This window comes from Heterodontus francisci, chromosome 48 (genome assembly GCF_036365525.1).
Source record: "Heterodontus francisci isolate sHetFra1 chromosome 48, sHetFra1.hap1, whole genome shotgun sequence".
Taxonomy (NCBI): domain Eukaryota; kingdom Metazoa; phylum Chordata; class Chondrichthyes; order Heterodontiformes; family Heterodontidae; genus Heterodontus; species Heterodontus francisci.
Window position 1 is genome coordinate 8,722,266 of NC_090418.1, and position 24,569 is coordinate 8,746,834.

The window sequence follows — 24,569 nt, forward strand, 5'->3', positions numbered from 1 at the left end:
TAAGACGCTTGTGCTTGGTGTTCAGAGTAGAGGTAGTATGAGGGAAGGCTTTCTGTTATCTTGGCAATAGACATTCTTCTCCAGTTCCTCAATCCAAAAAAGTCCATTGCAAACCAATTGCGATTGGTAAGTCTGATTTACCACTGAACCCATGTACCCACAACAAAAACAAAGTACATGAAGTTTATTTGAATAAAAAAGACATGAACAGTTTGGTTGGAATTCATTGAATTGGTGTATTGTCAGGCATCCAGGTTTTGCTTTTGTATTAATCAGGGAAAGAGTCACTTCGGTAGGCAATGCCCATCTCCAACAAGAGAGAATTTAATCATATCTCCTTGATGTTCAATGGCATTACCATCGCTGAATCCCCCATCATCATCATCATTGACCAGAAACTTAATTGGACTAGCCATAATAAATACTGTGGCTCCTCGAGCAGATCATAGACTAGGAATTATGCGGCAAGTAACTCGCCTCCTGACTCTTCAGAGCCTGTCCACCATTTACAAGGACAAGTCGGGGGTGTAATGGAATGCTCTCCACTTTCCTGGATGAGTGCAGCTCCAACAACACTCAAGAAGCTCGACAGTATCCAGCACAAAGCATGATCAGCACCCCATCCACCACCTTAAACATTCACTCTCCACCACTGGTGCACAGTGGCAGAAGTGCCTACCATCTAACAAGATGCACTGCAACAACTCACCAAGCTTCCTTTAACAGCACCTTCCAAACCCGCGACCTCTACCGCCTAGAAGGACAAGGGCAGCAGTTGCATGGGAACACCGCCACCTGCAAGTTTCCCCCCCACCCCACCCCAAGCCACACGCCATCCTGACTTGGAAATATAGCACCTTTCCTTCACTGTTGCTGGGTCAAAAATCTGGACCTCCCTTCCGACACCACCACCTTCTCGAGGACAATTAGGAATGGGCAATAAATGCTCGCATCCCATGAAAGAAAAAGGAAGCATTTGGGCAAGTATTTCCAGTTAGAGGGTTATTTACATAAAATTTGCAGCACAGAAACAGCCATTTGCTGGTCCATGCCAATGTTTATGCTCCACACAAGCCTCCTCGCACTCTACCTCCTCTAACCCTATTAACAGATCATTCTATTCCTTTCTCTCTCGTAGTTACCTAGCTTCCCTCCTAAATGGATCTATTCTATTCACCGCTATCACTCCTTGTAGTAATGAGTTCCACATTCTCACAACTCTCGGTTTCTCCTGAATTCCTTTTTGGATTTATTAGTGGCCAGCTTATATTTATCCTCGCTTGGATTCCCCCATTCGCGGAAATACCTTTTTTATATCTACTCTATCAAACCCCTTCATAATTTTAAAGACCTTCTGTACAATGATTTAGCTGTGGTAAGATGGAGGCAGCCTGCCCATCCAGAGCAAGTGTTTTTACTGAGATATTTTCCTGCTTTATATCACAAAAGTCGATTCTATAGGATCAGAGCCTAAGCCCAACCTCTCAGATAAGGAAGTGCAGACGGAGACTTGGAAAATCATCGTACAGACTGAGGAAGAATTCAAGACTGAAGACCTAGAAATGGAAGAGAGGACGGTAATGTTACCCCTCATCAAACCCTTTAGTAATAGATTCAGAGTTTTTTGTTACTTGTCAGTGAGTAAAAACAAAGAAAAATAAGTTTGTTCCTTTTCAATCCCAGGATAATCAAAATACGAGAAGTTGCTAGGGACGGCCACATTGAAGTAGACACCATAGATGGGTTGAAGAGACAATTGGAAGTGTTTCTGGAAAGGGATAGGGGGATTGTGCGATGTGTCAAGGTGGGTAGCTAGGGCTGACCCATGAGTGAGAAGAAGAGGATAGGGAGGGCTTGCTGCGCCAAATGGTCGTTTCCTGCCGCCTGTGGAGTACATGAGAACTATAACCGTATGGCTATCCTGCTCATTTTATTTCCCACTCCTGTTGTTGGTGGAGTACCAACACGTCTAGCTGTGGTCAAGACAGCAACTGGACATGGGAAAACTGGTTTCTCTCAAGAACAGCGATATTAAGGGTAGCTGATTAATGCTCACCAGGGGTGCACTGATTCTGTTCCCCCCCCCTTTTTCAGCAACTTCCCCTCCTCCCAGGTGGGCTTGCAGGTAGTTTCCTGCCCATTCCGAGGCCCCCCAAGAGGCCCATCCAGAGCAGCAAATAGCCAAGGACAATTATACTACCGCCTAATGCCCATACTTTCCAGAAGGAAGTCAATGGATGCTGATCGGGAGAGGGTAATTCTCTTCCCTCCTCCACTGCCCACCCTCAACACTGACCCCTAAGATCAGCCAGTTTCCTAGTGAGGATCACACCAGGAACCTAGTTTTATTTCTTAGTAAGTTATTATTTCTGTGTTCCTCTTTAGTTTGTGGAAGACACCTCTCCAAAAGAATCACGGGATGATGCTGTTAAAGAAACCCCTCCGATCAGACAAGCACACTTGAATCTCGGGAACGGAAGCAGCAAATTAGGTAAAGGAAACAAAGATGTTTAGTGTCAGAACTTTGTAAACAGGATTAAAGCTACCTCCTGTTCGAGCAGTTAATGCAGCTAATCTCTGTTGCAGAAGCTAGTGTATAAGTTACACATTTCTGAATTTCCTTACTTACCCACCCACCTCCAAGCACATTTCTTTCTTTTGGTCTCTTGTGCTGTTCATTTCCTGTGGAGAGTACTGCGAGTGGGTGACGTGCTTACCTGCATCAGGCAGTATTGCTCTTCTAACCCTATTAACACATCCTTCTGTTCCTTTCTCCCTCATGTATATGTCTAGCTTCCCCTTAAGTGCATTTATGCTGTTCACCTCAATGACTCCTTGTGCTAACAAGGTCCACATTCTCACCACTCTCGGGATAACGAAGTTTCTCCAGAATTCCTTTTCGGATTTATTAGTGACTATCTTATATTTATGACCCCTTGTTTTGGGCCCCCCACCCCCCCCACCCCCCCCCCCCCCCCCCCCCCCCCCCCCCCCCCCCCCACCAATAAGCGGAAAGATAGATCTCTTTGTGTTTTAAATGGCTACCATTTTTGCCAGCCATGGCACAGCAATAGCTCGTCTCTGAGTCAGAAGATTGTGGGTCCAAGCTTCAACGTCAGAGTCCCAAGTGCAAAATCTAGGCTGACGCTCCCATTGCAGTTAATGAGGGAGACGGAAATGCCGTCTTTCGGATGAGACGGTAAGCCGAGGTGGGTGTAAAAGATCCCATGGCCGCTAATCAAAGAAGAGCAGGGGAGCTCTCCCTGGTGTCCTAGACTGATGTTTATTCCTTGACCAACATCACTGAAAAAACAGATTATCTATCGTTGTGACATCGCTGTTTGTGGGAGCTTGCAGGACACAAATTGGCTGCCGTGTTTCCTACAGTACAACAGGAGTAAGCTCAGATAGTCCAGTCATTGTCATGGCTCACATGTGAAGAATGGACGTGAAGAAGGCAGCCTACATCGAGATGCTTTTTGATGCCCCTGGTTATTGATACAGAGAGGACATCCCCAACCGTCAGTCTGTGCCTTCCAACAGATGGGGAGTAACAAGGAAAGTGAAAGATACAGTGCCGGCCATCAATTTTAAATTCACCGAGGTATTAGTTAAATGCTAACCACAATATGCTCAGCCTCAAAGACTTGATGGGAGTTTGAAGCAAAGGTTTTTTTTTTAAAACTGCCCGCGTGCGCCGTAATTTTTAAAAATTCTTTTTGTTTGGACAAATGTTGGCTTACAATCGATGTGATGAAAAGTGACAGGCGGCAGTGTTGCGTGTAGCACAGGATCAACTGAGCCTTAGTGTGGCAAGATTTTTTTGTAGTGCTGATTGGCCCAGAAACTGGGTGCGGCCAGGTCTTTGGAGCATGTAATCGGTTGCTGGGCCTCGAGGGCTGTGCAACAGCATTTGGCTAGATTGGACGAGAATGTAGTGAGAGAACGAGTTGGTTGGGAAGAATTGAGGTACTTTTCGCGAAGGATCAAGCACAGATTTGATGTACTTTTTGGTGCCCAAGTTATCCAAAAATAAGAGTTTTTCAGAGCACTGATCAGACGGCAGCAAGACGCCAAGATTTTTTAAGCAGGTCTGCATCTGATGATTTGTAGCAAGCAAAGTAAGAATTGGAACACTGTGTGGAGACTGCAGGCTTGCTTGCAAAACTATGTCTGGAAAACAGGAAGAGAAGGCGGAGGGAATGGATACTGAATGCTCTGAGGATACACCTCCTGGGGCTGAAAACCAGGAGGACAGAACGGATATATTATGTTCTGAGAGTCTGCCTCTGGGGACTGAATGTGGTGAGATTTCCAATGACTTGATAAAGGGGACAGCACATGGAGAGGAGAAGCCAGTTTCACAAACTGATGTTGCTGTTAGCAAAAGGGAAGCCTCTGAACCGTTCAGTGAAACAACAGGAAATCGCGAGTTCATGGTAGAATGCGAACAGTGTGCTGGAGAAACTGGGAAAGTCTTCTGTGACATGGCACCTGCGACCAAACCAGATTATTCCAGACCCGTAGAAAATGAAAGGTACCTTGAAAATGCTTCAAGCAAATGGGGAAATGAAAATATGCCGGCTGTGCAGACAAACCTTTCTGGGCCACAAACCTCTGAGATCGAAGCTGGAATGACAAACGTTCCTGGGCCATTGATCTCTGAGCCCGAACCTGTAGGGACAAGCCTTCCTGGGTCAACAATCATGGAGACTGAACATGTAGGGACAAACCTTCTTGGATCACACATCTCTGAGCCTGAACCTGTAGAGACAAACCTTCCTGGGTCAACCGTCTCGGAGACTGAATGTGCTCCGACTTTGAAATTACAGCTGCTACATATACAAAGAATGATAAATACGGGAGATCTGTGTGTGTCCCTACAGGAATCTGAATATCAAAATTTGGAAACTTCGGTGACTTCCGATGTGCAATATTTAGAAGGTGGGGGAGGTTCGCTGATTTTACCTTCGGACAAGCTGGATGTTCATGAATTGAAGACTGTAGGAACTGATTTCAAACCCTTGGAGAAACGCTCCCTTGGTAAGGAAACGACTGAAGCTTTGAGTATCTGCGAAGACTCAGTGGCCCTTCAACCAGCAGAATGTGTGGATGAGCAGATGAGCGTTTCAGTCAAGTGTTGGGATGTTACTCTTGAAGTGGAGGGAAACTCCGGGTTAGCATTAGAAAAACCTTCCTCATTGGCTCGTGGCAGAGCTAGCGTTTCAGGCACCGTTGCTCTTACTGGGGCAACTGGGGAGCTTCCAGTGGATTCTGCATCCAGAGTTCAAGTGGAAAACCATGATGGAAATGGTGTGTTACAGTTGCAGGATGCACAGGGAACGCCAGCTTCCATTCCGCCAGAAGTGCAGGCAATTCAAGTTGGCAAAGGTGGCGAACCTGCCACATCTGCAGGCTCAGAAAACCGAGAGGGGTCAACGGACTCGGCGACCCAGAAACGTTCGAGGCGAAGGAGGAGGAGAAGAGGGAGGAAATCCTGCTCCAACATGCCAGCAGGCTGCAAATGGATGAGTGCTGACATCTCGGCTAATGTTACGATGCCAGCCAGGAGTCACCTGGCTGGAGGGATCACTGTCCCGGTGTCTCATATTGGTGCATTGCAGCCTTCTGCTGAGTACAAAGTAAAGGAATTGTGCAGTGAAGGGCTACATGTTGATAGAGTAGATGATACCAAATCGGCAACAGTGAAGATGACAGTGGGCTGCGATCAACCCAAAGAATGCACTGAAAGTAAGCATGTTATAATACACCCAGTCACTTGTGAGTTTGGCGTCCAGAAAGTTTATTGAACTTCAAAAGCTTTTGACATCAACACACATCTATATAACAAGAGTTAGGAGCAGGGGTGAGCCACGCGACCCCTCGAGCCTGCTCCGCCATTCAGTAAGATTATGGTTGATCTTCGACATCAACTCCACTTTCCTGCCCAATTCCCATATCCCTGAGAATCCAAAAATCTTTCGATCTCTCTCTTGCATATACTCGAAGACTGAGCATCCACAGCTCTCTGGGGTGGACAATTCCAAAAATTTACAACCCTCTGAGCGAAGAAATTTCTCCCCATTTGAGTCCTAAAAGTCCAACCCTTATCCTGTGACTATGCCGCCTAGTTCTGGACTCTGCAACCAGGGGAAATGGCCTCCCAGCACCCATCCACTCTAGCTCTCTAAGGTTTTTTTTAGATTTCAGTGAGATCACCTCTCACTTCTTTTAAACTCCAAAGAACTTTTAAACCCATTCAATTCAATCTCTCCTCATCGGACTATCCTGTCATCCCAAGAATCAATCTAATGAGCCTTTGTTGCATCCCCTCCAATGCAAATGTTTCCTTCCTTGGGTATGGAGACTAAAACTGTACATAGTACTCCAGGTGAGGTCTTACTAAAGCCCCATATAATTGCAGCAAGACTTCCTTTCACTTCTACTCCAACCCCTTTGTACCATTTGCCTTTCTAATTGCTTTCTGTAATAATAGAGTATGTTCAGTCACACTTTGGGAGATGGGGTAGTTTCAGCTAAGTCTGAATCGCTGTATATTTTTAAATGTTTAGTGATCTCCTGTGATGTTGCTCACCCAGTTGATGAAGACACTGTAAGGATAGGAGTGTTACACTATGTAATGCACAGTATATTATTCAGCTGCTCACGTGAAAGGTTTTTAACTTTGGCTGCCCATTTTAAAGTTAGGGGATCAATTGTTGTGAAAAGACGCATCCTAAGGTCCATTTGGGAGTGCTTATTCCTTTGTATATTGACAGCTGCTTGTGTGTCCCAGCTGCTTGGGATGGAAGTGACTCGCGTTCTTTTCTCGTGCACCTCTAACACTGAACTGTGTTCATATTCCTGCGCACACATCGGGAGCCCTCGCTAAGTCATGCCGCAGTTTTCTGTCTGTTTTGGGTGTTTGGAGTGTGTCCCTACACAGAGAGCATGCATACTCCGGCAGGCAATCAAACACTATCCTTGTAGCTTGGTCAGGAGACTCATAGGATCAGGAGAAGGCCTTTCTCCCCTTTGAGCCTGTTCTCCCAATCAGTCACATTGTGGCTGTTCTGTATCCACTGTCTCCATTTACCCACCTTGATTCCATAACCTTTCATACCATTGCCTATCTAGAATATAGACTTTAGGTGATAGGTTGCCAAATATGCTTTGGACCAAAAACAAATATGGTGGGCATGGGCGAGGCAAAGGATCTGTTTTTGTGCAACATGGAACCATATGAGAAAACTTGCTTCCAATAATGGAAGGTTCCAGCCCTGATGATGATCCCAATGGGAACCCATGAATTTGCTTTAATGTGCAGAAACTGGCTACAAACAATATTTCTGAAGCTGGAGAACATGTTTGTTCTTCATGACTTGTAAAAGTTATTTTAGTATATCTTGGCTCTGGATGAATCCATCCCAAATCAAGCATGGATTCCAACGTACCAAATCCCTTTCCATTCTCTCTCATTGTGTAGAATTCGCCTGGGCTCAAACTTTTCCCAGCACTCCCATTGTATACAATTCCCAATAGAGCATTGACCACAAGTCGTGGGAGCCAGTTGCCAGCGATTGCCAGAGCTATCGGACAGCTATAAAGGTGGGGCTGAAGAGAGGCGAGTCGAAGAGACTCAGCAGTTGGCAGGAAAAGACACAGCATTGTAAGGAGAGAGCCAACTGTGTAACAGCCCCGACAACCAACTTTACCTGCAGCGCCTGTGGAAGAGTCCGTCACTCTAGAATTGGCCTTTATAGCCACTCCAGGCACTGCTCCACAAACCACTGACCACCTCTAGGTGCTTACCCATTGTCACTCGAGACAAGGAGGCCAAAAAGGCAATAGAGCAAACCCTTTCCCATGACTCCCATTGAATGAACCCAATTCGTTCTCATCCACTACAAAATTGTAATGGGCTCAGATCTTTCCCATTCTACAGGATATCATTGAACTTAATTCTTTCCCACTCTGTGCAATTGTACAGAATCCCAATCCATTTCAGTCATTCCACGTAATCCTGACTCAGTGGATAAAACCACTTCCACAAAAATCTTGAACGAGTATAAAATATTTCCAAGTTAACTAATGTTAACTTTTGCAATCCATTTGCAGCATTCCTGTGTGAAGTCAGTATAAGTTACTGTGGGAGTGTCCCCTGGTGGTGGGGACAGTACATTTTTCTGGTTAATGAGATTTTCATGCTGTACTGATGTTTGACAAGTTAATTTTAGTTTTCCGAATCTTCATATCTAGGAACTATACAGTCAGAGGTGGACATTGAAGAGGAAGTCAATGCAGAATTTTCAATAGTGGGTGAAGAAAAGACAAGTGAAATGACGAAAACACAGGAAATGGCTAGTAGTGACTGTACTCACTGTTCGGATATAAAATGCGCATTCCTAGATATTGGCAAACTATTTTATTCTCTCAAGTTTTCTCCCCTCACCTCCCATCCCGTCCCTCTCCCTCTACCCTCATCTCTCAATCGCCCCTCCTCCCGGTGCCTCCCCCTCCTCCCTCTCCCCTCCCTCCTTTCTCCCTCATCCTCCCCTCCCCTTTGCACTATGGGCGGACAACCTTCTATCTTGTCTGCCAGTAACATTATCAAACTCTTTTAAAGTGTTTGTTTGTTTGATGAGCTCATGAGGTGGCATTGCTTTTCACACCGGTCTTACCTTCAAGGCAGAAGTACTAGAAGCTGACAAGAAAGTTGACGGGGTGAATGGCCAGGCTGAAGCGATTTGCAGCAAAACTGGGTCAGGAGGCAGAGGAGCAGAATATGGGGAATAAGTGAAAAGAAGCCCACGTCAGGTAACCAAATGAAAAGAATGCCTTTAAGACGGGTTCTTCAAAGCTCAGAGGGTCCTTGAGGTTTCCGGGGGGTGGTGGGCGCGGGGCTACGGGTGGGTGGGTATCTAATTTCTATTTCTATTAACACCTATGTCTCTGCGCTTGTCATTATTGCTGTCTGTGAAGGATAGCACTGTCTTTCAGAAGACATGGTAGGGAAGTGTCAATAATTACAGTTGATTCACCAACCCCCACCACCACCACCTAGAACTTAAATAAAAATAACTCTAAAAGCAGATAATTCTACTGACATGCCCAGAGGCATCTGTCAGTTGCGCCTGAAATCGGGAATGCTCAATGTTACAAGAGTCAAAGTACTGTGGATGATGGAAATCTGAAAAAGAATGGAAAATGTTGGAAATACTGAGCCTGTCTGGCAGCATCTGTGGAAGAGAGAAACCGAGTTAACGTTTCAAGTCAGTGATTCTTCACCGGACCCCTCAAAAGATCATTGACCTGAAACATTAGCTTGGTTTCTCTGTTCACAGATGCTGCCAGACCTGCCGAGTATTTCCAGTATTTTCTGATTTTTATATACTCAATAGTAACCCGTTTCGAACGTGCATTTTATCCTGGGAGGGCAGGGGGAAAGAGACTGGATGACTTGTATTTTGCATTGAATCACGGTTCCTGTCCACAAATTGGATAAGTTCTCTCTCCGACCATTCCTTAAGTATATTTTCTGTAACATACGTGCAACAACAGGAGCATTATGAAACAAAGTATGACGGAAAAGAATAATACTTAGGTCAGATGACCAAAAGCTTGGTTAAAGAGGTTGGTTTTAAGGACGGCACAGTGGCGCAAGTGGTTAGCACCGCAGCCTCACAGCTCCAGGGACCTGGGTTCAATTCTGGGTACTGTCTGTGTGGAGTTTGCAAGTTCTCCCTGTGTCTGCGTGGGTTTTCTCCCGGGTGCTCCGGTTTCCTCCCTCATGCCAAAGACTTGCAGGTTGATAGGTTAATTGGCCATTATAAATTGCCCCTAGTGTAGGTAGGTGGTAGGGAAATATCGGGACAGGTGGGGATGTGATAGGAACTATGGGATTAATGTCGGAGTTAGTATAAGTGGGTGGTTGATGGTCGGCACAGACTCGGTGGGCCGAAGGGCCTGTTTCAGTGCTGTATCTCTTAAAAAAAAAGGAGTGTCTTAAAGGAGGAGAAGCGAGGTAGAGAGGCGGAAATGTATAGGGGAGGGAATTCCAGAGCTGAGGGGCCTAGGCAACTGAAAGCACGGCATCCAATGATGGAAGCGATTAAAATCAGGGATGCTCAAGAGGCCAGAATTAGATGTATAAAAAGTGTTTGGGCTTATGGAACAGATGTGTCAACTGAGTGTGGAGTTTTGTTCTCCCTCCCTCAAACAGCACTTCAACTGATTGTGAGTAACCTGGATTCTTCGAAGGACTTTGGCGAGCTGCAGATTGCTGTCATCAGCTTTTTTCATGCAGAGAAAGTTATCGGGTCACTTCCATCAGTAATCAAAAAATCCAGGTACGGTGATGCACATGATTGTCATTCGGGACAGTGTCCTGCTAGTGTGTTCTGGTTCTACTTTTTTCCTGCTTGTTTCCTGTGCTCTTTAATAGAGCAAGTAGGGGGTCAAAGGCTTCCTTCCCCAAAGGTTCTTTGTGAACTTGTTGAATTTTAGTGATAATCCAACAGAGTTGCAGTTTACTATGTTGGGATTTGAATTATCACCCTATGGGCTGTATCCAGCAGCAACAATAATTTGTATTTATATAGCGCCTTTAACACAGCAGAACATCACAAGGCGCTTCACAGGAGCCATTTTCAGGCAAAATTTGGCACCGAGCCACAGAAGCAGATATTAGGACAGGTGACTAAAAGTTTGGTCAAAAAGGTAGGTTTTAAGAAGCATCTTACAGGAGGAGAGAGAGAGGCCGAGAAATTTAGGGAGGGAATTTCAAAGCTTAGTGCCCAGGCAACTGAAGCCGCAGCCGCCAATTGTGGAGCGGTTCAAATCAGGAATGTGCAAGGGATCAGAATTGGAGGTGCGCCGAGATCTCGGAAGGCTATCGGGCTGGAGGAGGCTACAGACATCGGGAGGGGTCCAGGCTATAGAAGGATTTGAAAACAAGGATGAGAATTTTAACATCAGTTACAAGCATTAACAGTACGCCGCCCCACCTGTGGGACAATCTCAGAATAGCACATTGACTGTAGATCTTGATTGCAAAAACACTTAGATTGCTCTGATGTTAACCAAGAGCTGATTGTGAGTGAACGTGCAAAGTTTTGCCCATTGTATGATGAGGTTATTGGGTGGGTGAGGGAGGATGATGGTCGTCTTCTGGCTCTTAACTTTGCCCAAAATAAAACTTCCTGCTCACATGTCCGCTGTTGAATGGTTTCTTGATTGCAGGTTCTGATGACACGTCAAGCCAAACAGTTCATGCAAATGCAGCCATCCATTCTTTATCAAGTGCCCAGTCATTCTTGCAAACCTTTGCAGCTGGAGGCCGATTTGAAGGTCTCTCTGTGCACTTGGGACAAGGTTATTGGGGTGTTATAGTTGGCATCAGCAGCACTTGTTTGGGGGGGGGGGGGTGGTGCAGTGCAGGGGGGGATGAAAACGCTTGCTTTTCTACAGTGCCTTTCTTGACCTCAAGTCATCCCAAGCCGCTTTGCAGCCATTGAAGTACTTTTGAAGTGTAGTCACTGTTATAATGTATGAAACGTGACTATGTATGCCCAGCCAGCTCCCACAAATGGCAATGAGCAGTTTTAGGTGTAGGTTGAGGTGTCAATCTTGGCCAGGACTTGGGGGAAGAGCCTTTCTTCCCTGGAACCATGGAATCTTTAGCGTCCACCTGCGAGGGCGGACAGGGCTACGGTTTAAGATCTCATCCGAAAGCCTTCCTCAGTCACTGCACTGAGAGTGGTCAGCCTGGATTACCGGCTCAAGTTTCTGGAGTGGGCTTGAACCCACGACCTTCTGATTCCGAGGCGAGGGTGCTGCTGCCACTGAGCCACGGCTGACGCCTTCCGCAGTCAAATAGTTCAGGGAGCCTTGCTGTCTCGGGTGCCAGCAGCGTTGGAATGATATTTCAGCAAATTGGAACCCCATGGGGCAGGTGTAACAAATAATAATACAGCCAAAGTCCATTTTTTTTAAGAATCCAGTGCCCGCTGGACATTTTAATTTTTTGTGTGGATGTTAATTTTCCAGTTTGATCCTTGTGACATGCTGAATTCCTCTCCATCTTCCTACCTTATATTCTGTGTTTTTCCTCCCCCATAGAAAACGTGGCCACGTTACCTTTCTCTCTGGCAAGGACTTAAATCGAGCGATGAAGTACAATGGGGAACAATTGCTGGGCCGCGCCCTGCGATTGCGCAGACCACAGCAGATTTGGAAACCCGTGGCAAGTAAGTTGAAGGCTTCATTAATGTTTGATACCTGCACTCGATCACAGAAACACAGAATTGTTACAGCGCAGAAGGAGGCCATTCGGCCCATCGTGTCTGCACCAGCTCTCCAAATGAGCAATTCGCCTGATGCCATTCCCCTACCTCCTCCCCGTAACCCTGCACATTCTTCCTTTTCGAACCTGCCTCCACCACACTCTCAGGCAGCGCGTTCCAGATCCTAACCACCCGCTGCGTGAAGAAGTTTTTCCTCATGTCACTTTTGCGTCTTTTGCCAGTCACTTTAAATCTCCGCCTTCTCGTTCTCGATCCTTTCACGAGTGGGAACAGTTTCTCCCTACCTCCTCTGTCCAAACCCCTCAGGATTTTGAATATCTCGATCAGATCTCCTCTCAGCTTTCTCTTCTCCAAGGAAAACAGTCCCAGCTTCTCCAATCTATCTTCACAACTGAAGTTCCTCATCCCTGGAACCATTCTCATGAATCTTTTCTGCACTCTCTCCAATGTCTTCACGTCTTTCCTAAAGTGCGGCACCCAGAACTGGACGCAATGCTCCAGCTGAGGCCGAACTAGTGTTTTATGCAAGTTTAACATAACCTTGTTCTTGTACTCTCTGCCCGTATTAATAAAGCCCAGGGTGTGCTTTATTAACCACTCTGTCAATCTGTCCTGCCACCTTGAATGAATTATGCCCATATACTTCCATTTACAGGTGAATTTTTTTTGTAATAAATGCAATGATTTGATTTTAGAAGTTGTCCAGGGGAAGAAACGAAAACTTAAGGAATATGACGGGGAATCCATGACTCCGTCCCCAGCAAAGAAGATAGTTCAGAGAGCATGTAAGTAACTGCATTTTGGATCTTTCGAAACAGTGTTAGAGAGCCACAGTAAAATGGTGGCACCAACAAGTGCACGTGGGAATCTGGTGAGCAGAGGATCTGAGCAGTTGGATCTGTCATTGTGGGATCCTGCCAGCCGCGGCTCAGTGGGCATCACTCTCACCTTTGAGTCAAGAGGTTGTGCGTTGGAGTCCCGCTCCAGGAACTTGAAGAACAAAATCTAGGCTGCCGCTCCCAGTGCAGTACTGAGGGAGTGCCGCGCCATCAGAGGTGCCGTCTTTTGGACGAGACATTAAACTGAGGCCCAGTCTGCCCCCTCGGGTGGACGTAAGGGATCCCATGGCACTATTTTGATGAGGAGCAGGGGTGTCCTGAGGCCAGTATTTATCCCTGAACCAGTACCTTAAAACAGATTATCACATTGCTTTTTTTGTGGGATCTTGCAGTGTGCAAATTGGCTGCTGCGTTGCTTACAATACTTCAGAAGTACTTAATTGGATATAAAGCGCTTTGGGACATCCTACGGTGGTGAAAGGCATTGTATAAATGCAAGTCTTGTCTTTCGTTTCCTGTCCGTGTTCCCATTGTTACTCAGCTTTTCATTTTTGTTTCCAAAAAGCCGATTCAACTAAAAAAGACAAGAAGGCGCCTGTGTCCCTACTGAACAAGAAAAAGAAGAAACAGGAGCAAAGTATGTACATAAAGCTTCCCTGAAATGAATCTATACTTTCCTTGCCCTCTTCAGCCTAATCTGTTACTTGCCAGGGAGCAAGGAGGCCGCAGGGCACTCTGGTTCAGCTCGGGAAATGACCATCAGTCGTAAATGCATCTTATGCTACTGACCCATGCGGACCAGGAAGAGAGCAGGCTGTGTCGAGCGAGCTGATCGGTGTTGAAGTGAATCATAGAATCTTTACAGCGCAGAAGGAGGCCATTCGGCCCATTGTGCCTGTGCCAGAGGTTCTACAGTTCACTTCGCGTGAGAACTGGGGTGGACAGGTTGGCCACAATTCCCACCCCCGATCACTATGCAGTGACTCCCATGTTGGAAGGTGGGTGTTGAGTGAGGACAATATAATGCGCATTGTCTTCAGCTCGCTTAATCCCCCAGTCTCATCTACATCACTGCAAGGTAGCACTGAGTAGAGAATGGCGCTTTTACTGGTGGAATCGGAGGGGCAGGCTCACTTTCATTGTTGTTAATTTGTCCGTATGTTTAGGGGAAATAACCCAATTACTAGTTCTAACCTTGAACGGAGACAACAACCGCAGAATCTGGGCCTAAGATTACTAAACACTTTATTTGATTGCCTCGCAGCAGTAAATAGCAGCTGTAAGAAATACAACCAGACACAGGGCTCAGAACGTGGATTGACCAGGCTGTTGTTCTGGGGAGGGCCGGGAGAGTCTCCCAATGCAATTTTTTTTCCTCCTTCATGTTGCCTCTTCCCCGCCCCCCGCCCCCAGGAGCACAGTCCTTCTCCTTTATGCACAGTTTTGAGGTAAAGGGGATCTCCTCTGTCCCTCCTTGTTGTTGAAGTGTCCAAGTCGTGACCTGTTTTCTATTCTTTGCCTTTTTTCTAGCAGTGGACAAACGCCTGTGGTTCGTTGCTGTTCCAGTTTTTTCTTGGCAGTGGACAGAAGTCTGTTGCTAGTGGTTCCCATAGGCAGGGTTTACCGTTTATCCAAGCACCAAAAGTTCATGACGCTTAAATGACCCAGATCGATCCTGTGCTCTAAGCCAGTTTCAACTCCCAGTTTGTGTTGAGTTTCCTGAGTGGATGTGGGGGGGTTTTGGGGGGGCACTACAATTGGTCTTAGTGGCACCCGGCTCATAAGTTAGCCAGGGTTCCTGCTCCTGATGACTGTCCACCGACCTCCCCAGTGTGGGAAAACGCGCGTGTGTGTGGATGGCTGAAGAGGCCAAGGTTGGGCTCGTCTGGATCTCGCTCACCACTTGGGGACTTCTGTTGAGTGCTGTTGTCACTATTTGTATATTTATTCCTCAAAAGCTGAGAAAACAGAGGAGGAGGAAGCTAATCCAGTTCAGAAGAAAAAGAAAAGGAATCGGGAAAAAGGTGTGTAGATAAACCCTTTCATGTGTATTTTTCACCACCTCTTCAGTACTGCAGAAAGCCGTTGAGAGGCACTGGGATCCCAGACTCTGTCTGTCCACCAGAGCACACACAATAGTGAATGGTTCTATCTTTTTTTCAATCTCATGGTCGGAGCACCACTTCCAAGGCCAGCCTTAGTTGGCCTGAGATGGTGGTGATACAACTGAGCGACTTGCTAGGCCACTTCAGAGGACATTTAAGTGTCAACCACGTTAATGAGAAACCAATTCACATGTAGGGCCAGACCAGGTAAAGACCTCAGGTTTCCTTCCCATAAGGGTATTATTGAACGAGTTGTGTCTGATAGCTTCATGGCCACTTTACTGGTACCAGTTTTTTCTTTGTTTAAAATTTTTTTCTTAAACTGCACTCAAACAGTAGGATTTGAACTTATGTTACCTTTGTTATTAGTCTACGACTCTGAATGATTAGTCCAGTAACACAATCACTACGTTACCATACCCCTACCGAATTGACTGATGATACATGTTTATGGGGTAACAGTAAAAGATACAATTTGTTAATAAAATTCATGTCTAGAGCATGCACTTCCTGCCCTCAAATTTCACTTCCTGTTTTTTATTTTTTATTTTTATTTTTATTTAGAGATACATCACTGAAACAGGCCCTTCGGCCCACCGAGTCTGTGCCGACCATCAACCACCCATTTATACCAATCCTACACTAATCCCATATTCCTGCCACATCCCCACTTGTCCCTATAATCCCCTACCACCTACCTATACTAGGGGCAATTTATAGTGGCCAATTTACCTATCAACCTGCAAGTCTTTTGGTGATGGGAGGAAACCGGAGTACCCGGCAAAAACCCACGCAGACACAGGGAGAACTTGCAAACTCCACACAGGCAGTACCCAGAATTGAACCCGGGTCACTGGAGCTGTGAGGCTGCGGTGCTAACCACTATGCCGCACTTTTCTAATATCGTTTCCCATTCAATTTTACTATGTCAACTGTCACGATGTAGTTGAAGACTCTAACCAGCAAATTTAGAGCAAATTTCTTCCCAACTCCATCACTATATGTGTATATAACTCACATGTTCACTCTACCTCCAGGAAGAATAATGTCGCACTATTTATGTCACACCTAGCTGTCACATTAAATGATATAAATTTATTTCCTGTTCTCCCAGCTTCCAATGTAAGGGGTACTATGATTTGCCCTGACACTTAGCTGACAATCTTTTGGCCGGGCATTGATTCTTTCGCTGTGGCCATTCCTGTACCTAATGCCTGCCTGCAGCCCTGCCTGAATCCCTCACTGTCACCCCACGTGCATTAGAAAGAAAAAAGAAATACTTGCATTTATATAGCGCCTTTCAGGACCTCAAGGCGTCCCAAAACTCTTTCCAGCCAATAGTCACTTTCCAAGTATAGTCACTGTTGCAGTGGAGGAAATGTGGCAGCCTGTTTGTGCACACAAGCTCCCATGCACAACAATGTGATAGTGACAAGGTATCTGTTTTAGTGATGTTAAATGAGGAATAAATCTTGGCCACGATACTCGGCAGAACTTCCCTACACTTCTTCAAAATAGTGGCCGAGGGATCGTTAACGCCTACCTGAGAGGGCAGATGGGGCCTCAGTTTACCATCTCGCCTGAAAGACAGCACCTCTGACAGTGCAACATTCTCTCAGTGCTGTACATGGGGAGCATCAGCCAAGATTTTGGTGCTCAAATCTCTAAAATAGGACTTGAACCCCCATAACCTTTTGACTCGGAGGAGAGACAGCACAAAAAAAAACAAGAGGAGATGGAGAAGGAGTGCAGCCATGGATTTTATTTGCTTCTTATGACAAATAAAATAGATGGTGTGCATGTCCTATGACGCAGCACGGGCAGTGCCACAGGATATCCACTAGTAGTGTACGTTACATTGGGTCTGTCATGGTCGTGCTCAGGGTAAGTCACAGGACGTGCTGGTTTGTAAGGACAGGAGCATCATATTATTCGGTTACAATGCTGCTGATCTGTCCCTTAAAGGCCACAAAGTTAACTTGCTATAAATAAGGTCAATTAAAAGGAGGCTTGCTATTGGAAATAACTGATTTTCTTTCTTGTAATTGAGTCAGCGCTGGGTCTTTTGAAGAGCACCCCAGTTAGTCCCACTTCTCCCCCACCATGCCACCTTCCCCATATCTCCTTCGAGTTTTTATTCAATTCCCTTTTGAAAGCTACTGTTGAATCTGTATCCACCGCCCCATCCGGCAGTGCATTCCAAATCCCAATCAATCATTGCATAAAAACGTTTTTCCTCGTATCGCCTCTGTTTCTTTTGCCAAACATCTTAAATCTGGTTACCAACCCTTCATCCATTGGAAACCATTTCTATTGAAACCCTTCATTATTTTGAACAGCATCAAATCTCCTCTTGGCTTTCTCTGCTCTAAGGAGAACAACCCCAGCTTCACCAGTCTATCCATGTAACTGTAATCCCTCATCCTGGAACCATTCCAGGAAATTTCCTCTGCCCCCTTTCCAAAGCCTTCACATCCTTCCTATAGTGCAGTGCCCAGAATTGCACACAATACTCCAGGAGAAGCCTAACAAGTGTAGTACAGTGCAGAAGGAAGCCATCAAGTCTGTGCCGGGGAGGTGGGGGGGGGGGGTGTCACTTTGTTGGTTTTGCTATATTAGGTTACCAATGCCCATTCTTAATTTACTTGAAGGAAACGGACAGGATTAATCCTTGTTGGATTTGAAGGAGAAGTGAACAGTAATGAGAAGGCGGCCCCTGACGGAACTGATGAGGCCAGGCGGGCGACAGTTCCAGGGCAGGGAGAGGCTTGCAGAATCCAAGGCCTATAGCAGAGGCTGGGGGGGGGGGGGGCGGGGGGAAGGGAAGAAAGGGTGGGAGAGACGACAGGGGCAGGTGCAACAGGATAGTAGGCCTAGTTTGCTGACAATTTCCTCGTCCAGTGCAGCAACTATCATGAACCTCCTTGTTTCTTCCTCAATAGTGGTTTTAAGTGGGAAGAGCAAAAAGGATGAGTGGGAAGACACGGCAGTTGTGCTTCAGAAGAAAAAGAAAAAAAGTCTAGAAAAACGTAAGTAAATAAAATTTTAATTTTGTTTTTTGCTTAGTCTCTTAACACCATATCTGTTCTATGGACAAGGAGGCTGGCAGACACTTGAGTCCCAGACTCTGTCAGTCCAACTGTTCTCCTGGCTACTAGGGTCACACAGTCGTGAATGACTCAGTTGACTGGCTGTATCTGTATAAAGCGATATTGGCAAACAAATGCATTTTTCATACAGTCTAGTATAGCATGCACTTACTGCAGTCTGGGAGAGTGTCATGTAATAACAATTTCTGTGACATCTAGCTGTTCCATTTATTAAAGAAGGGCTCACATTTGTATAACCCCTGGACCTCCCAAAGCCCATTACAGCTAATGAAGTAATTTTGAAGTATGGCTGAATATATTAATACACAGGGCCCTGTTCTTTGCAGACAGAAAGAATGTGCGCAAACATTGCGCCTGTTTCAGCTAAGCAAAATAAGTGACAGTCATTCGCTGGCTCATTCCTCAAGGCAGTGCCTTGACCAATCAGAGTCAAGCTGCCTGGTTTCAATTTCAAACAAAGCTTGGCAGTTAACTGTCAGTCACCATAAACTGGTGCATTCTCCATGGTAACGCCTCTACCAATCAATCAGTACTCTCCTCTCATACAGTATAAAGTTGTTGTTTTCCCTTACATTGGTATTCTTGCAGATTGTCCTGATGAGTGCAAGACGAAAAGCTTCGACAACATGTCTCTATTTTCAGCAATACTCAAGTTCTGTACTGCCAAACGACTATTTAATATTGAAGTGTTGTCACTGTTTTAATGCAGGAAACAAGGCAGCCATATTTGCACAGGGCAAGCTCCCGTGAACAGCAATGTGATAAATGGCTAGGTCATCTGTTTTGGGTGTTGGTTGAGGTATAAGTGTTGATCATGGACCAGGAGAACATCTCTCTAGTAACGCTCTCGCCTCTGATTCGGAGGGTTTTGTCAAGTCCCTCTCCTGAGACTTGAGCACATAATCCAGACCGGCACTTCATTGTAGTACTGAGGGAGCATTGCGTCGAGTTTCAGAAGTCGCATTAAACTGAGACACTTTGTGCCCTCTTAGTTGGATGTGAAAGATTCGATGGCCACGAATCAAAATAAGAGCAGGAGGGCTTGTCCAGTGTCCTGGCCGTTATCGGCCAACATCATTGTCTCCTCTGCAACCTCCCAAAGCTTTGACATCCTTCCTAAAGTGCGGTGCCCAGAATTGGGACACAGTACTCTAGCTGAGCACTAACCAGTGATTTATAAAGGTTTTGTACTCTATGCTTGTGTTGGTTTATAAAGCCCAGGATCCTGAATGCTTTTTTTTGACAGCCTGGTCACTTTGTTGCATTCAGGAGAGGAAGGGGATAATTAGGAGAAAGAAATTGAACTGCATCTCACTTGTCAAAATGTGGGGGCCTCTTTATTGCTCACCTTCTGGCTGCTCAGTTATGCCACTGTCAGTAAACTCTTTCTTTCTTCCTGAAAAGCTGTTTTATGTGAGAAAAGAGAAGGGAACGCTGCCCCTCCGCCTCAGATGAAAAAGAAAAAACATCAGGAGAAAAGTAAGTAGGTGAAGCTTTTTAAAAATTTTAAATTATGTTTGCCTCAACCTTTTCAGTGACGTACATACTTCCTTTGGGCAAGGGGTCTGGTTGGCACTGAGATCCCAGACTTCTGCCAGTGCAGCTTGTGTGTGGCTCTAGGGGACACGGAACAGCTGACTGTACTTAAGTGGGTTTGCGTTATTGGCAGTATTAAGACTTGTGAATCGTCTCCATGTCCTGTCTTTCCAGAAAGTCATGCCACACTTGCGTCACACCTAGCTGCCACATTTCATAGAGATGTACATTTATCTCTCAGCCTGCTTAGCTCCCAATTTGCGCTTCTAGGGTGCTCCATGATGCTACCTGCCTGATTTTTCTTTTTAGACTCGATATTAATTTTTCGGCCCATCCCGTTCCCACTCCCTGATACTGGCCTTCAGCTTTCGCAAATCCATGTCCCAACCTGCGACTGCTCATCCTACACCAATGAGCTCAGCTGGAGAAACATAAAACAGAAGGAGAGAGAGGCAGAATAAGATAGAGACAGAGGAAGGACAAGAAAACTAAAACGGGGCACAGAGGCAGACAAGAAGCGGAGAGAAAAATGGGGTGACTGGCTGCAGTTAAAAAGCTTTTGTGTCAGCTGTAGCTGAGTAGCACTCTTGCTGCTGAGCTTGAAGGTTGTGGGTTCAACTTCCACTGGAGAAACTTGAGCGCAAAGATCTAGGCAGACACTAAAGTGCAGTACTGAGGAAGTGCTGCACTGTCAGAGGTGCCGTCTTTCAGGGTAGACGTAAATGATCCCATTGCACTATTTCAACGAAGACCAAGGGAGTTCTCCCCCAATGTCCTGGTCCAGTAATTATCCCTTAATCAACATTAACATTATCTGGTCATTGTCACATTGCTGTTTGTGGGAGCTTGCTGTGCGCAAGTTGGCTGCCACATTTCCTATGTTACAACAGTGACCACACTTCAAAAAGCACTTCATTGACAGTGGAGTGCTTTGTGATGTCCTATGGCTATGAAAGGCGCTTATATAAATGCAAGCCTGTCTTTTTTACACGCCAGTTAATTGCCTGTGATATTGCTCATAGTCAGTTGTTGATCTTTATATACACAAGAGCGGATGTGGTAGTGTAGTGGTTAAGGTAGCAAGGTAGAGGTCTTGAGTTTGAATCTGATCATGGCAAGTCGTGAAATTTGTCGAATTATTGTTTTAAAAAAAAACTTCTGGTTCACTAATGTCCTTTCCTCAGAGAAGGGATTTCCCAACCCAACCCAGTCTGGCCTACATGTCCCACGCTTTGTGGTTGGCCATTAGTAGCCTCAAAGAAAATACTGCCTTGCCAGTGTTGCCCACGTTACACAAATAAGTTTTTTTTAAAAATGGCAATGAAAAGAGAGGTTTCAGATATGGAGCAATGGCAGGTTAATCAAGTTGAGGTACAGATCAGCTTTGATGTAATTGAATGGTGGAACAGGCTTGAGGGGCTGAATGGCCTCCTCCTGTTCCTTTGCAGCAGGCCACTGTGGCTCGTGCTACTAATGAACTTTGTTTCCTAAAGTCCCACTATAAAGTGTTCCATCTCTCTTCCTACAGAGAGAGAGAAACCTTAGAAATCCATCTCACAAAGCCATCTAGTTGTGACAGTTGACATAGCAAAATTGAATGGAAAATGTTGACATCACAATCATAAATGTGAAATTTGGACTGGCGAGTATTCTCACCTCTCCATTCATGTCAGTGTAATTATAATGGACTGCGATGGCCTCCATACCTGAATATCTTGTTGAGGGGCACTCTCCAGAGCCATGTATGACAAACAGCCTCTTCAGTGAGGCCCTGAATAGTTGGATAGTTGGAACCTGTGAAACTGTACTCCAGCGAGAGTTGGCACGGTCAGGAAGGGAAGAAGAAAATAATCAGTGAGGGAAATGAAATCAGATCTCATTTATCATAATACGGGGTCCTGAATGTGCTTGTAATCTGGTTGCCCAGTCCATTGTCGCTAAACTCCATTTCTCCCTCAGAAGTCAGCTTAAGCAAGGAGAGAGTAGAGGAGGGAGAGAAAGTTGCCTCTGTGCTTCAGAAGAAAAAGAAAAAAAATAAGGAAACACGTAAGTGGATTAAAAATTTTTCAAAAAGTAAATGAAACTGAATTTGTTCTCCGTAATGGCTCTTTAACACCATAATCTGTTGTGTGGGCAAGGAGGCTGGCAGACCCAGGCTCTGCCAGTGTGCCTCTGTGCCAGGTCACTGTGCCCACAGTGGTTGCCCGGAAACACCAGTTGTCACTAACCTCTATTTTCTTTCTCAAAAGTTGTTTTAAGTGAGAAAAGAACAGGGAAGGAGGAGCTCACTACATGCCCAAAGAAGAAAAAGAAAAAAATGAAAAAGATAAGTACGTAAATCAAAACTTAGAAAAATATTTTCTTCCCATCTTGGGTGCCGTATGTGGAATCGTAGAGTACAAAAGGAGGCTGTTCAGCCATTGTGACTGTGTCACCTCTTCGAAAGAGCTATCTAGTTGGCCCCATGCTCTTTCCCCATACCCCTGTAAAATTCTTGACCAGGTGTTGTAACCTTAGAGGCCTTATCGAGGACCTTGGGCCTGAGTTTTCTCATCACTTGCAACTTGACCTTCCCTTACAATTCGTAAGTCCCTGCTCGCGCCCGGTGCCAGTGTCCAGTAAAGCAACTGCGTCAAGTGTTAAATTATGAGGACAGGTTGCGTAACCGTGGCTTGTGCTACCTAGAGTTTAGAAGGTTGAGAGGTGATCTAATCCCAGTGGTTCTCAAAGGACGCTCTTGGTCCTCGATGTGCGCTTTCCTGTTAGGTGAGGCAGTCAGCTCACTCTGGCTGCACATGTGGCGCACGCACTCCGTTTCATCTCCCAGCTGGCGCCAGGCTCACCTCCAGCTGCCGCTTAATTATTTTGGAACCCCTGGAAAGTCTTTGTGGACCCCCAGGGGTTTGTAGACCCCAGTTTAATCTAGTCGAGATGTTTCAAATGACAAAGGGATTCGATAGTTTCTCTGTCTACTCTTTTGCCTCTGATGGGGAAGTCTAGGTCTTTGCATTTATTTCTTGTGTTTATTTCTTGCTCTCACAGCTTCCTGGTGTCTCTACATGCAGAAAGTGGAGTCTCAGGAAAGGATGGCTGAGCTGAAGATAGCCATTGGCAACTTTCTGAATGAAAGATCAGTCGCATACAAAGAGATTGTACTATATCCTGACAGGTGCGTGTTTGGGTTGCTCTCATTGTTGGTGAGTTTTGTGTCCAGCAGGGCGATGGTATAAGTGCTGGGAGAGGGGGGGGGGGGGCGGTGAGGTTTTTCTTTCAACTCTTGGCACCTAATGTCAGCATCAAACACTCCCAGGGCAGGTACAGCACAGGGTTAGATACAGAGTAAAGCTCCCTCTACACTGTCTCACTCCCATGGTGTGAGTGAAGCTTCCTTTACACTACAACATCAAAGTCCTCCCAAATCAGGTACAGCATGGATAAAGGTACAGTTAAACTCCCTAACAAAGATCTTTAAACTCCAGTCTGCAGCTGAACAAGAGAGTCCCCAGTGGCCTCTCTGAATCTTGAAGAAAGACTTGAATTTGCACTTGCACTGCACATATTGCAGCTTTCAAACATTCCAACCCTTCAGGTACAGTGAATTAGTTTATTGCAGTCACTGTCGTATAGTCAGATGCAGCAGACATTGCATTATATTATATATATTATTTTATATTTAGAGATACAGCACTGAAACAGGCCCTTCGGCCCACCGAGTCTGTGCCGACCAACAACCACACGTTTATACTAACCCTACAGTAATCCCATATTCCCTATCACCTCCCTACACTCGGGGCAATTTACAACGGCCAATTTACCTATCACCTGCAAGTCTTTTGGATGTGGGAGGAAACCGGAGCATCCGGCGAAAACCCACGCAGACGCAGGGAGAACTTGCAAACTCCGCACAGGCAGTACCCAGAATCGAACCCGGGTCCTTGGAGCTGTGAGGCTCTCATGGGCTGGTCTCTTCAGCCAACAGCAAAAGTGCACCATGTGAAACCATCCCATCAACAATGGATTTGCTGCACATCCATCAACTCACATAGATGCAAGGATGCTGACGACAATGATATAAAACACTAGTTTGGGCCCCACTGGAGTATTGTGTACAATTCTGGACACCACACCTTAGGAAGGATGTGAAAGCTTTGAAGAGGGGACGGACAAGATTTATCAGAAAGATAATGGGATGAAGGATTGCAGTCCACTGTGCCGCCCCCAAGTGTGCACAGAAAGCACCAGTGAGACGACAGACCACTTGAGCAGGGGGCAGAAATGTTGGGGCAGGATGCCCAAGAGAAATGGGACATTCAACGCTCACCTGAGCAGGGCCTGGGTTTAATATCCGAAAGGTAGCCAATCGACAATGCAGGACTCCCTCTGTACTCAGCCTAGATTATTGGGAGGGGTGGAGGGTGGGGGTCAAGCGCACAACCTCCTCACCAGAGGCGAGACTGCTGTCAATGCTGACAGTCTGATTTCACACGGGACCCTTAGAACATTGAGGGGATTTAAGTATCATCCCATATGTGTAGATTGATGGATTGATTTTTTTTAAAAATGAAAGGATGCAATTTCGCCCCTCCCAAAAATCTTCTCAGTTCTGCTATCATTCCAGTAAATCTTTTTCGCACCACCTTCAGTGCCTCCATGTCCTTTTATAGAATATGGAGA

At 45.8% G+C, this 24,569-nt stretch overlaps 1 protein-coding gene and 1 long non-coding RNA gene across 2 annotated transcripts in view; both read left to right on the forward strand.

Annotated features, from left to right (window-relative positions):
• Positions 1-1,422: 1,422 nt before the first annotated feature.
• LOC137357355 (uncharacterized) lies at positions 1,423-8,358 on the forward strand. Its single transcript, XR_010971177.1, has 3 exons — positions 1,423-1,577; positions 2,386-2,491; positions 8,260-8,358. It is a non-coding gene; the product is annotated as an uncharacterized lncRNA (long non-coding RNA).
• A 1,680-nt stretch (positions 8,359-10,038) lies between these two features.
• Positions 10,039-24,569, forward strand: part of LOC137357422 (nucleolin-like) — a 32,310-nt gene continuing 17,779 nt past the window's right edge. Inside the window, exons 1-10 of the mRNA XM_068023769.1 lie at positions 10,039-10,349; positions 12,121-12,248; positions 13,001-13,090; positions 13,710-13,781; positions 15,103-15,168; positions 18,192-18,278; positions 19,764-19,838; positions 21,855-21,941; positions 22,145-22,225; positions 22,938-23,064. Coding sequence (XP_067879870.1) covers positions 10,039-10,349; positions 12,121-12,248; positions 13,001-13,090; positions 13,710-13,781; positions 15,103-15,168; positions 18,192-18,278; positions 19,764-19,838; positions 21,855-21,941; positions 22,145-22,225; positions 22,938-23,064 — 1,124 coding nt within the window. The remainder of the gene's footprint in view (positions 10,350-12,120; positions 12,249-13,000; positions 13,091-13,709; positions 13,782-15,102; positions 15,169-18,191; positions 18,279-19,763; positions 19,839-21,854; positions 21,942-22,144; positions 22,226-22,937; positions 23,065-24,569) is intronic.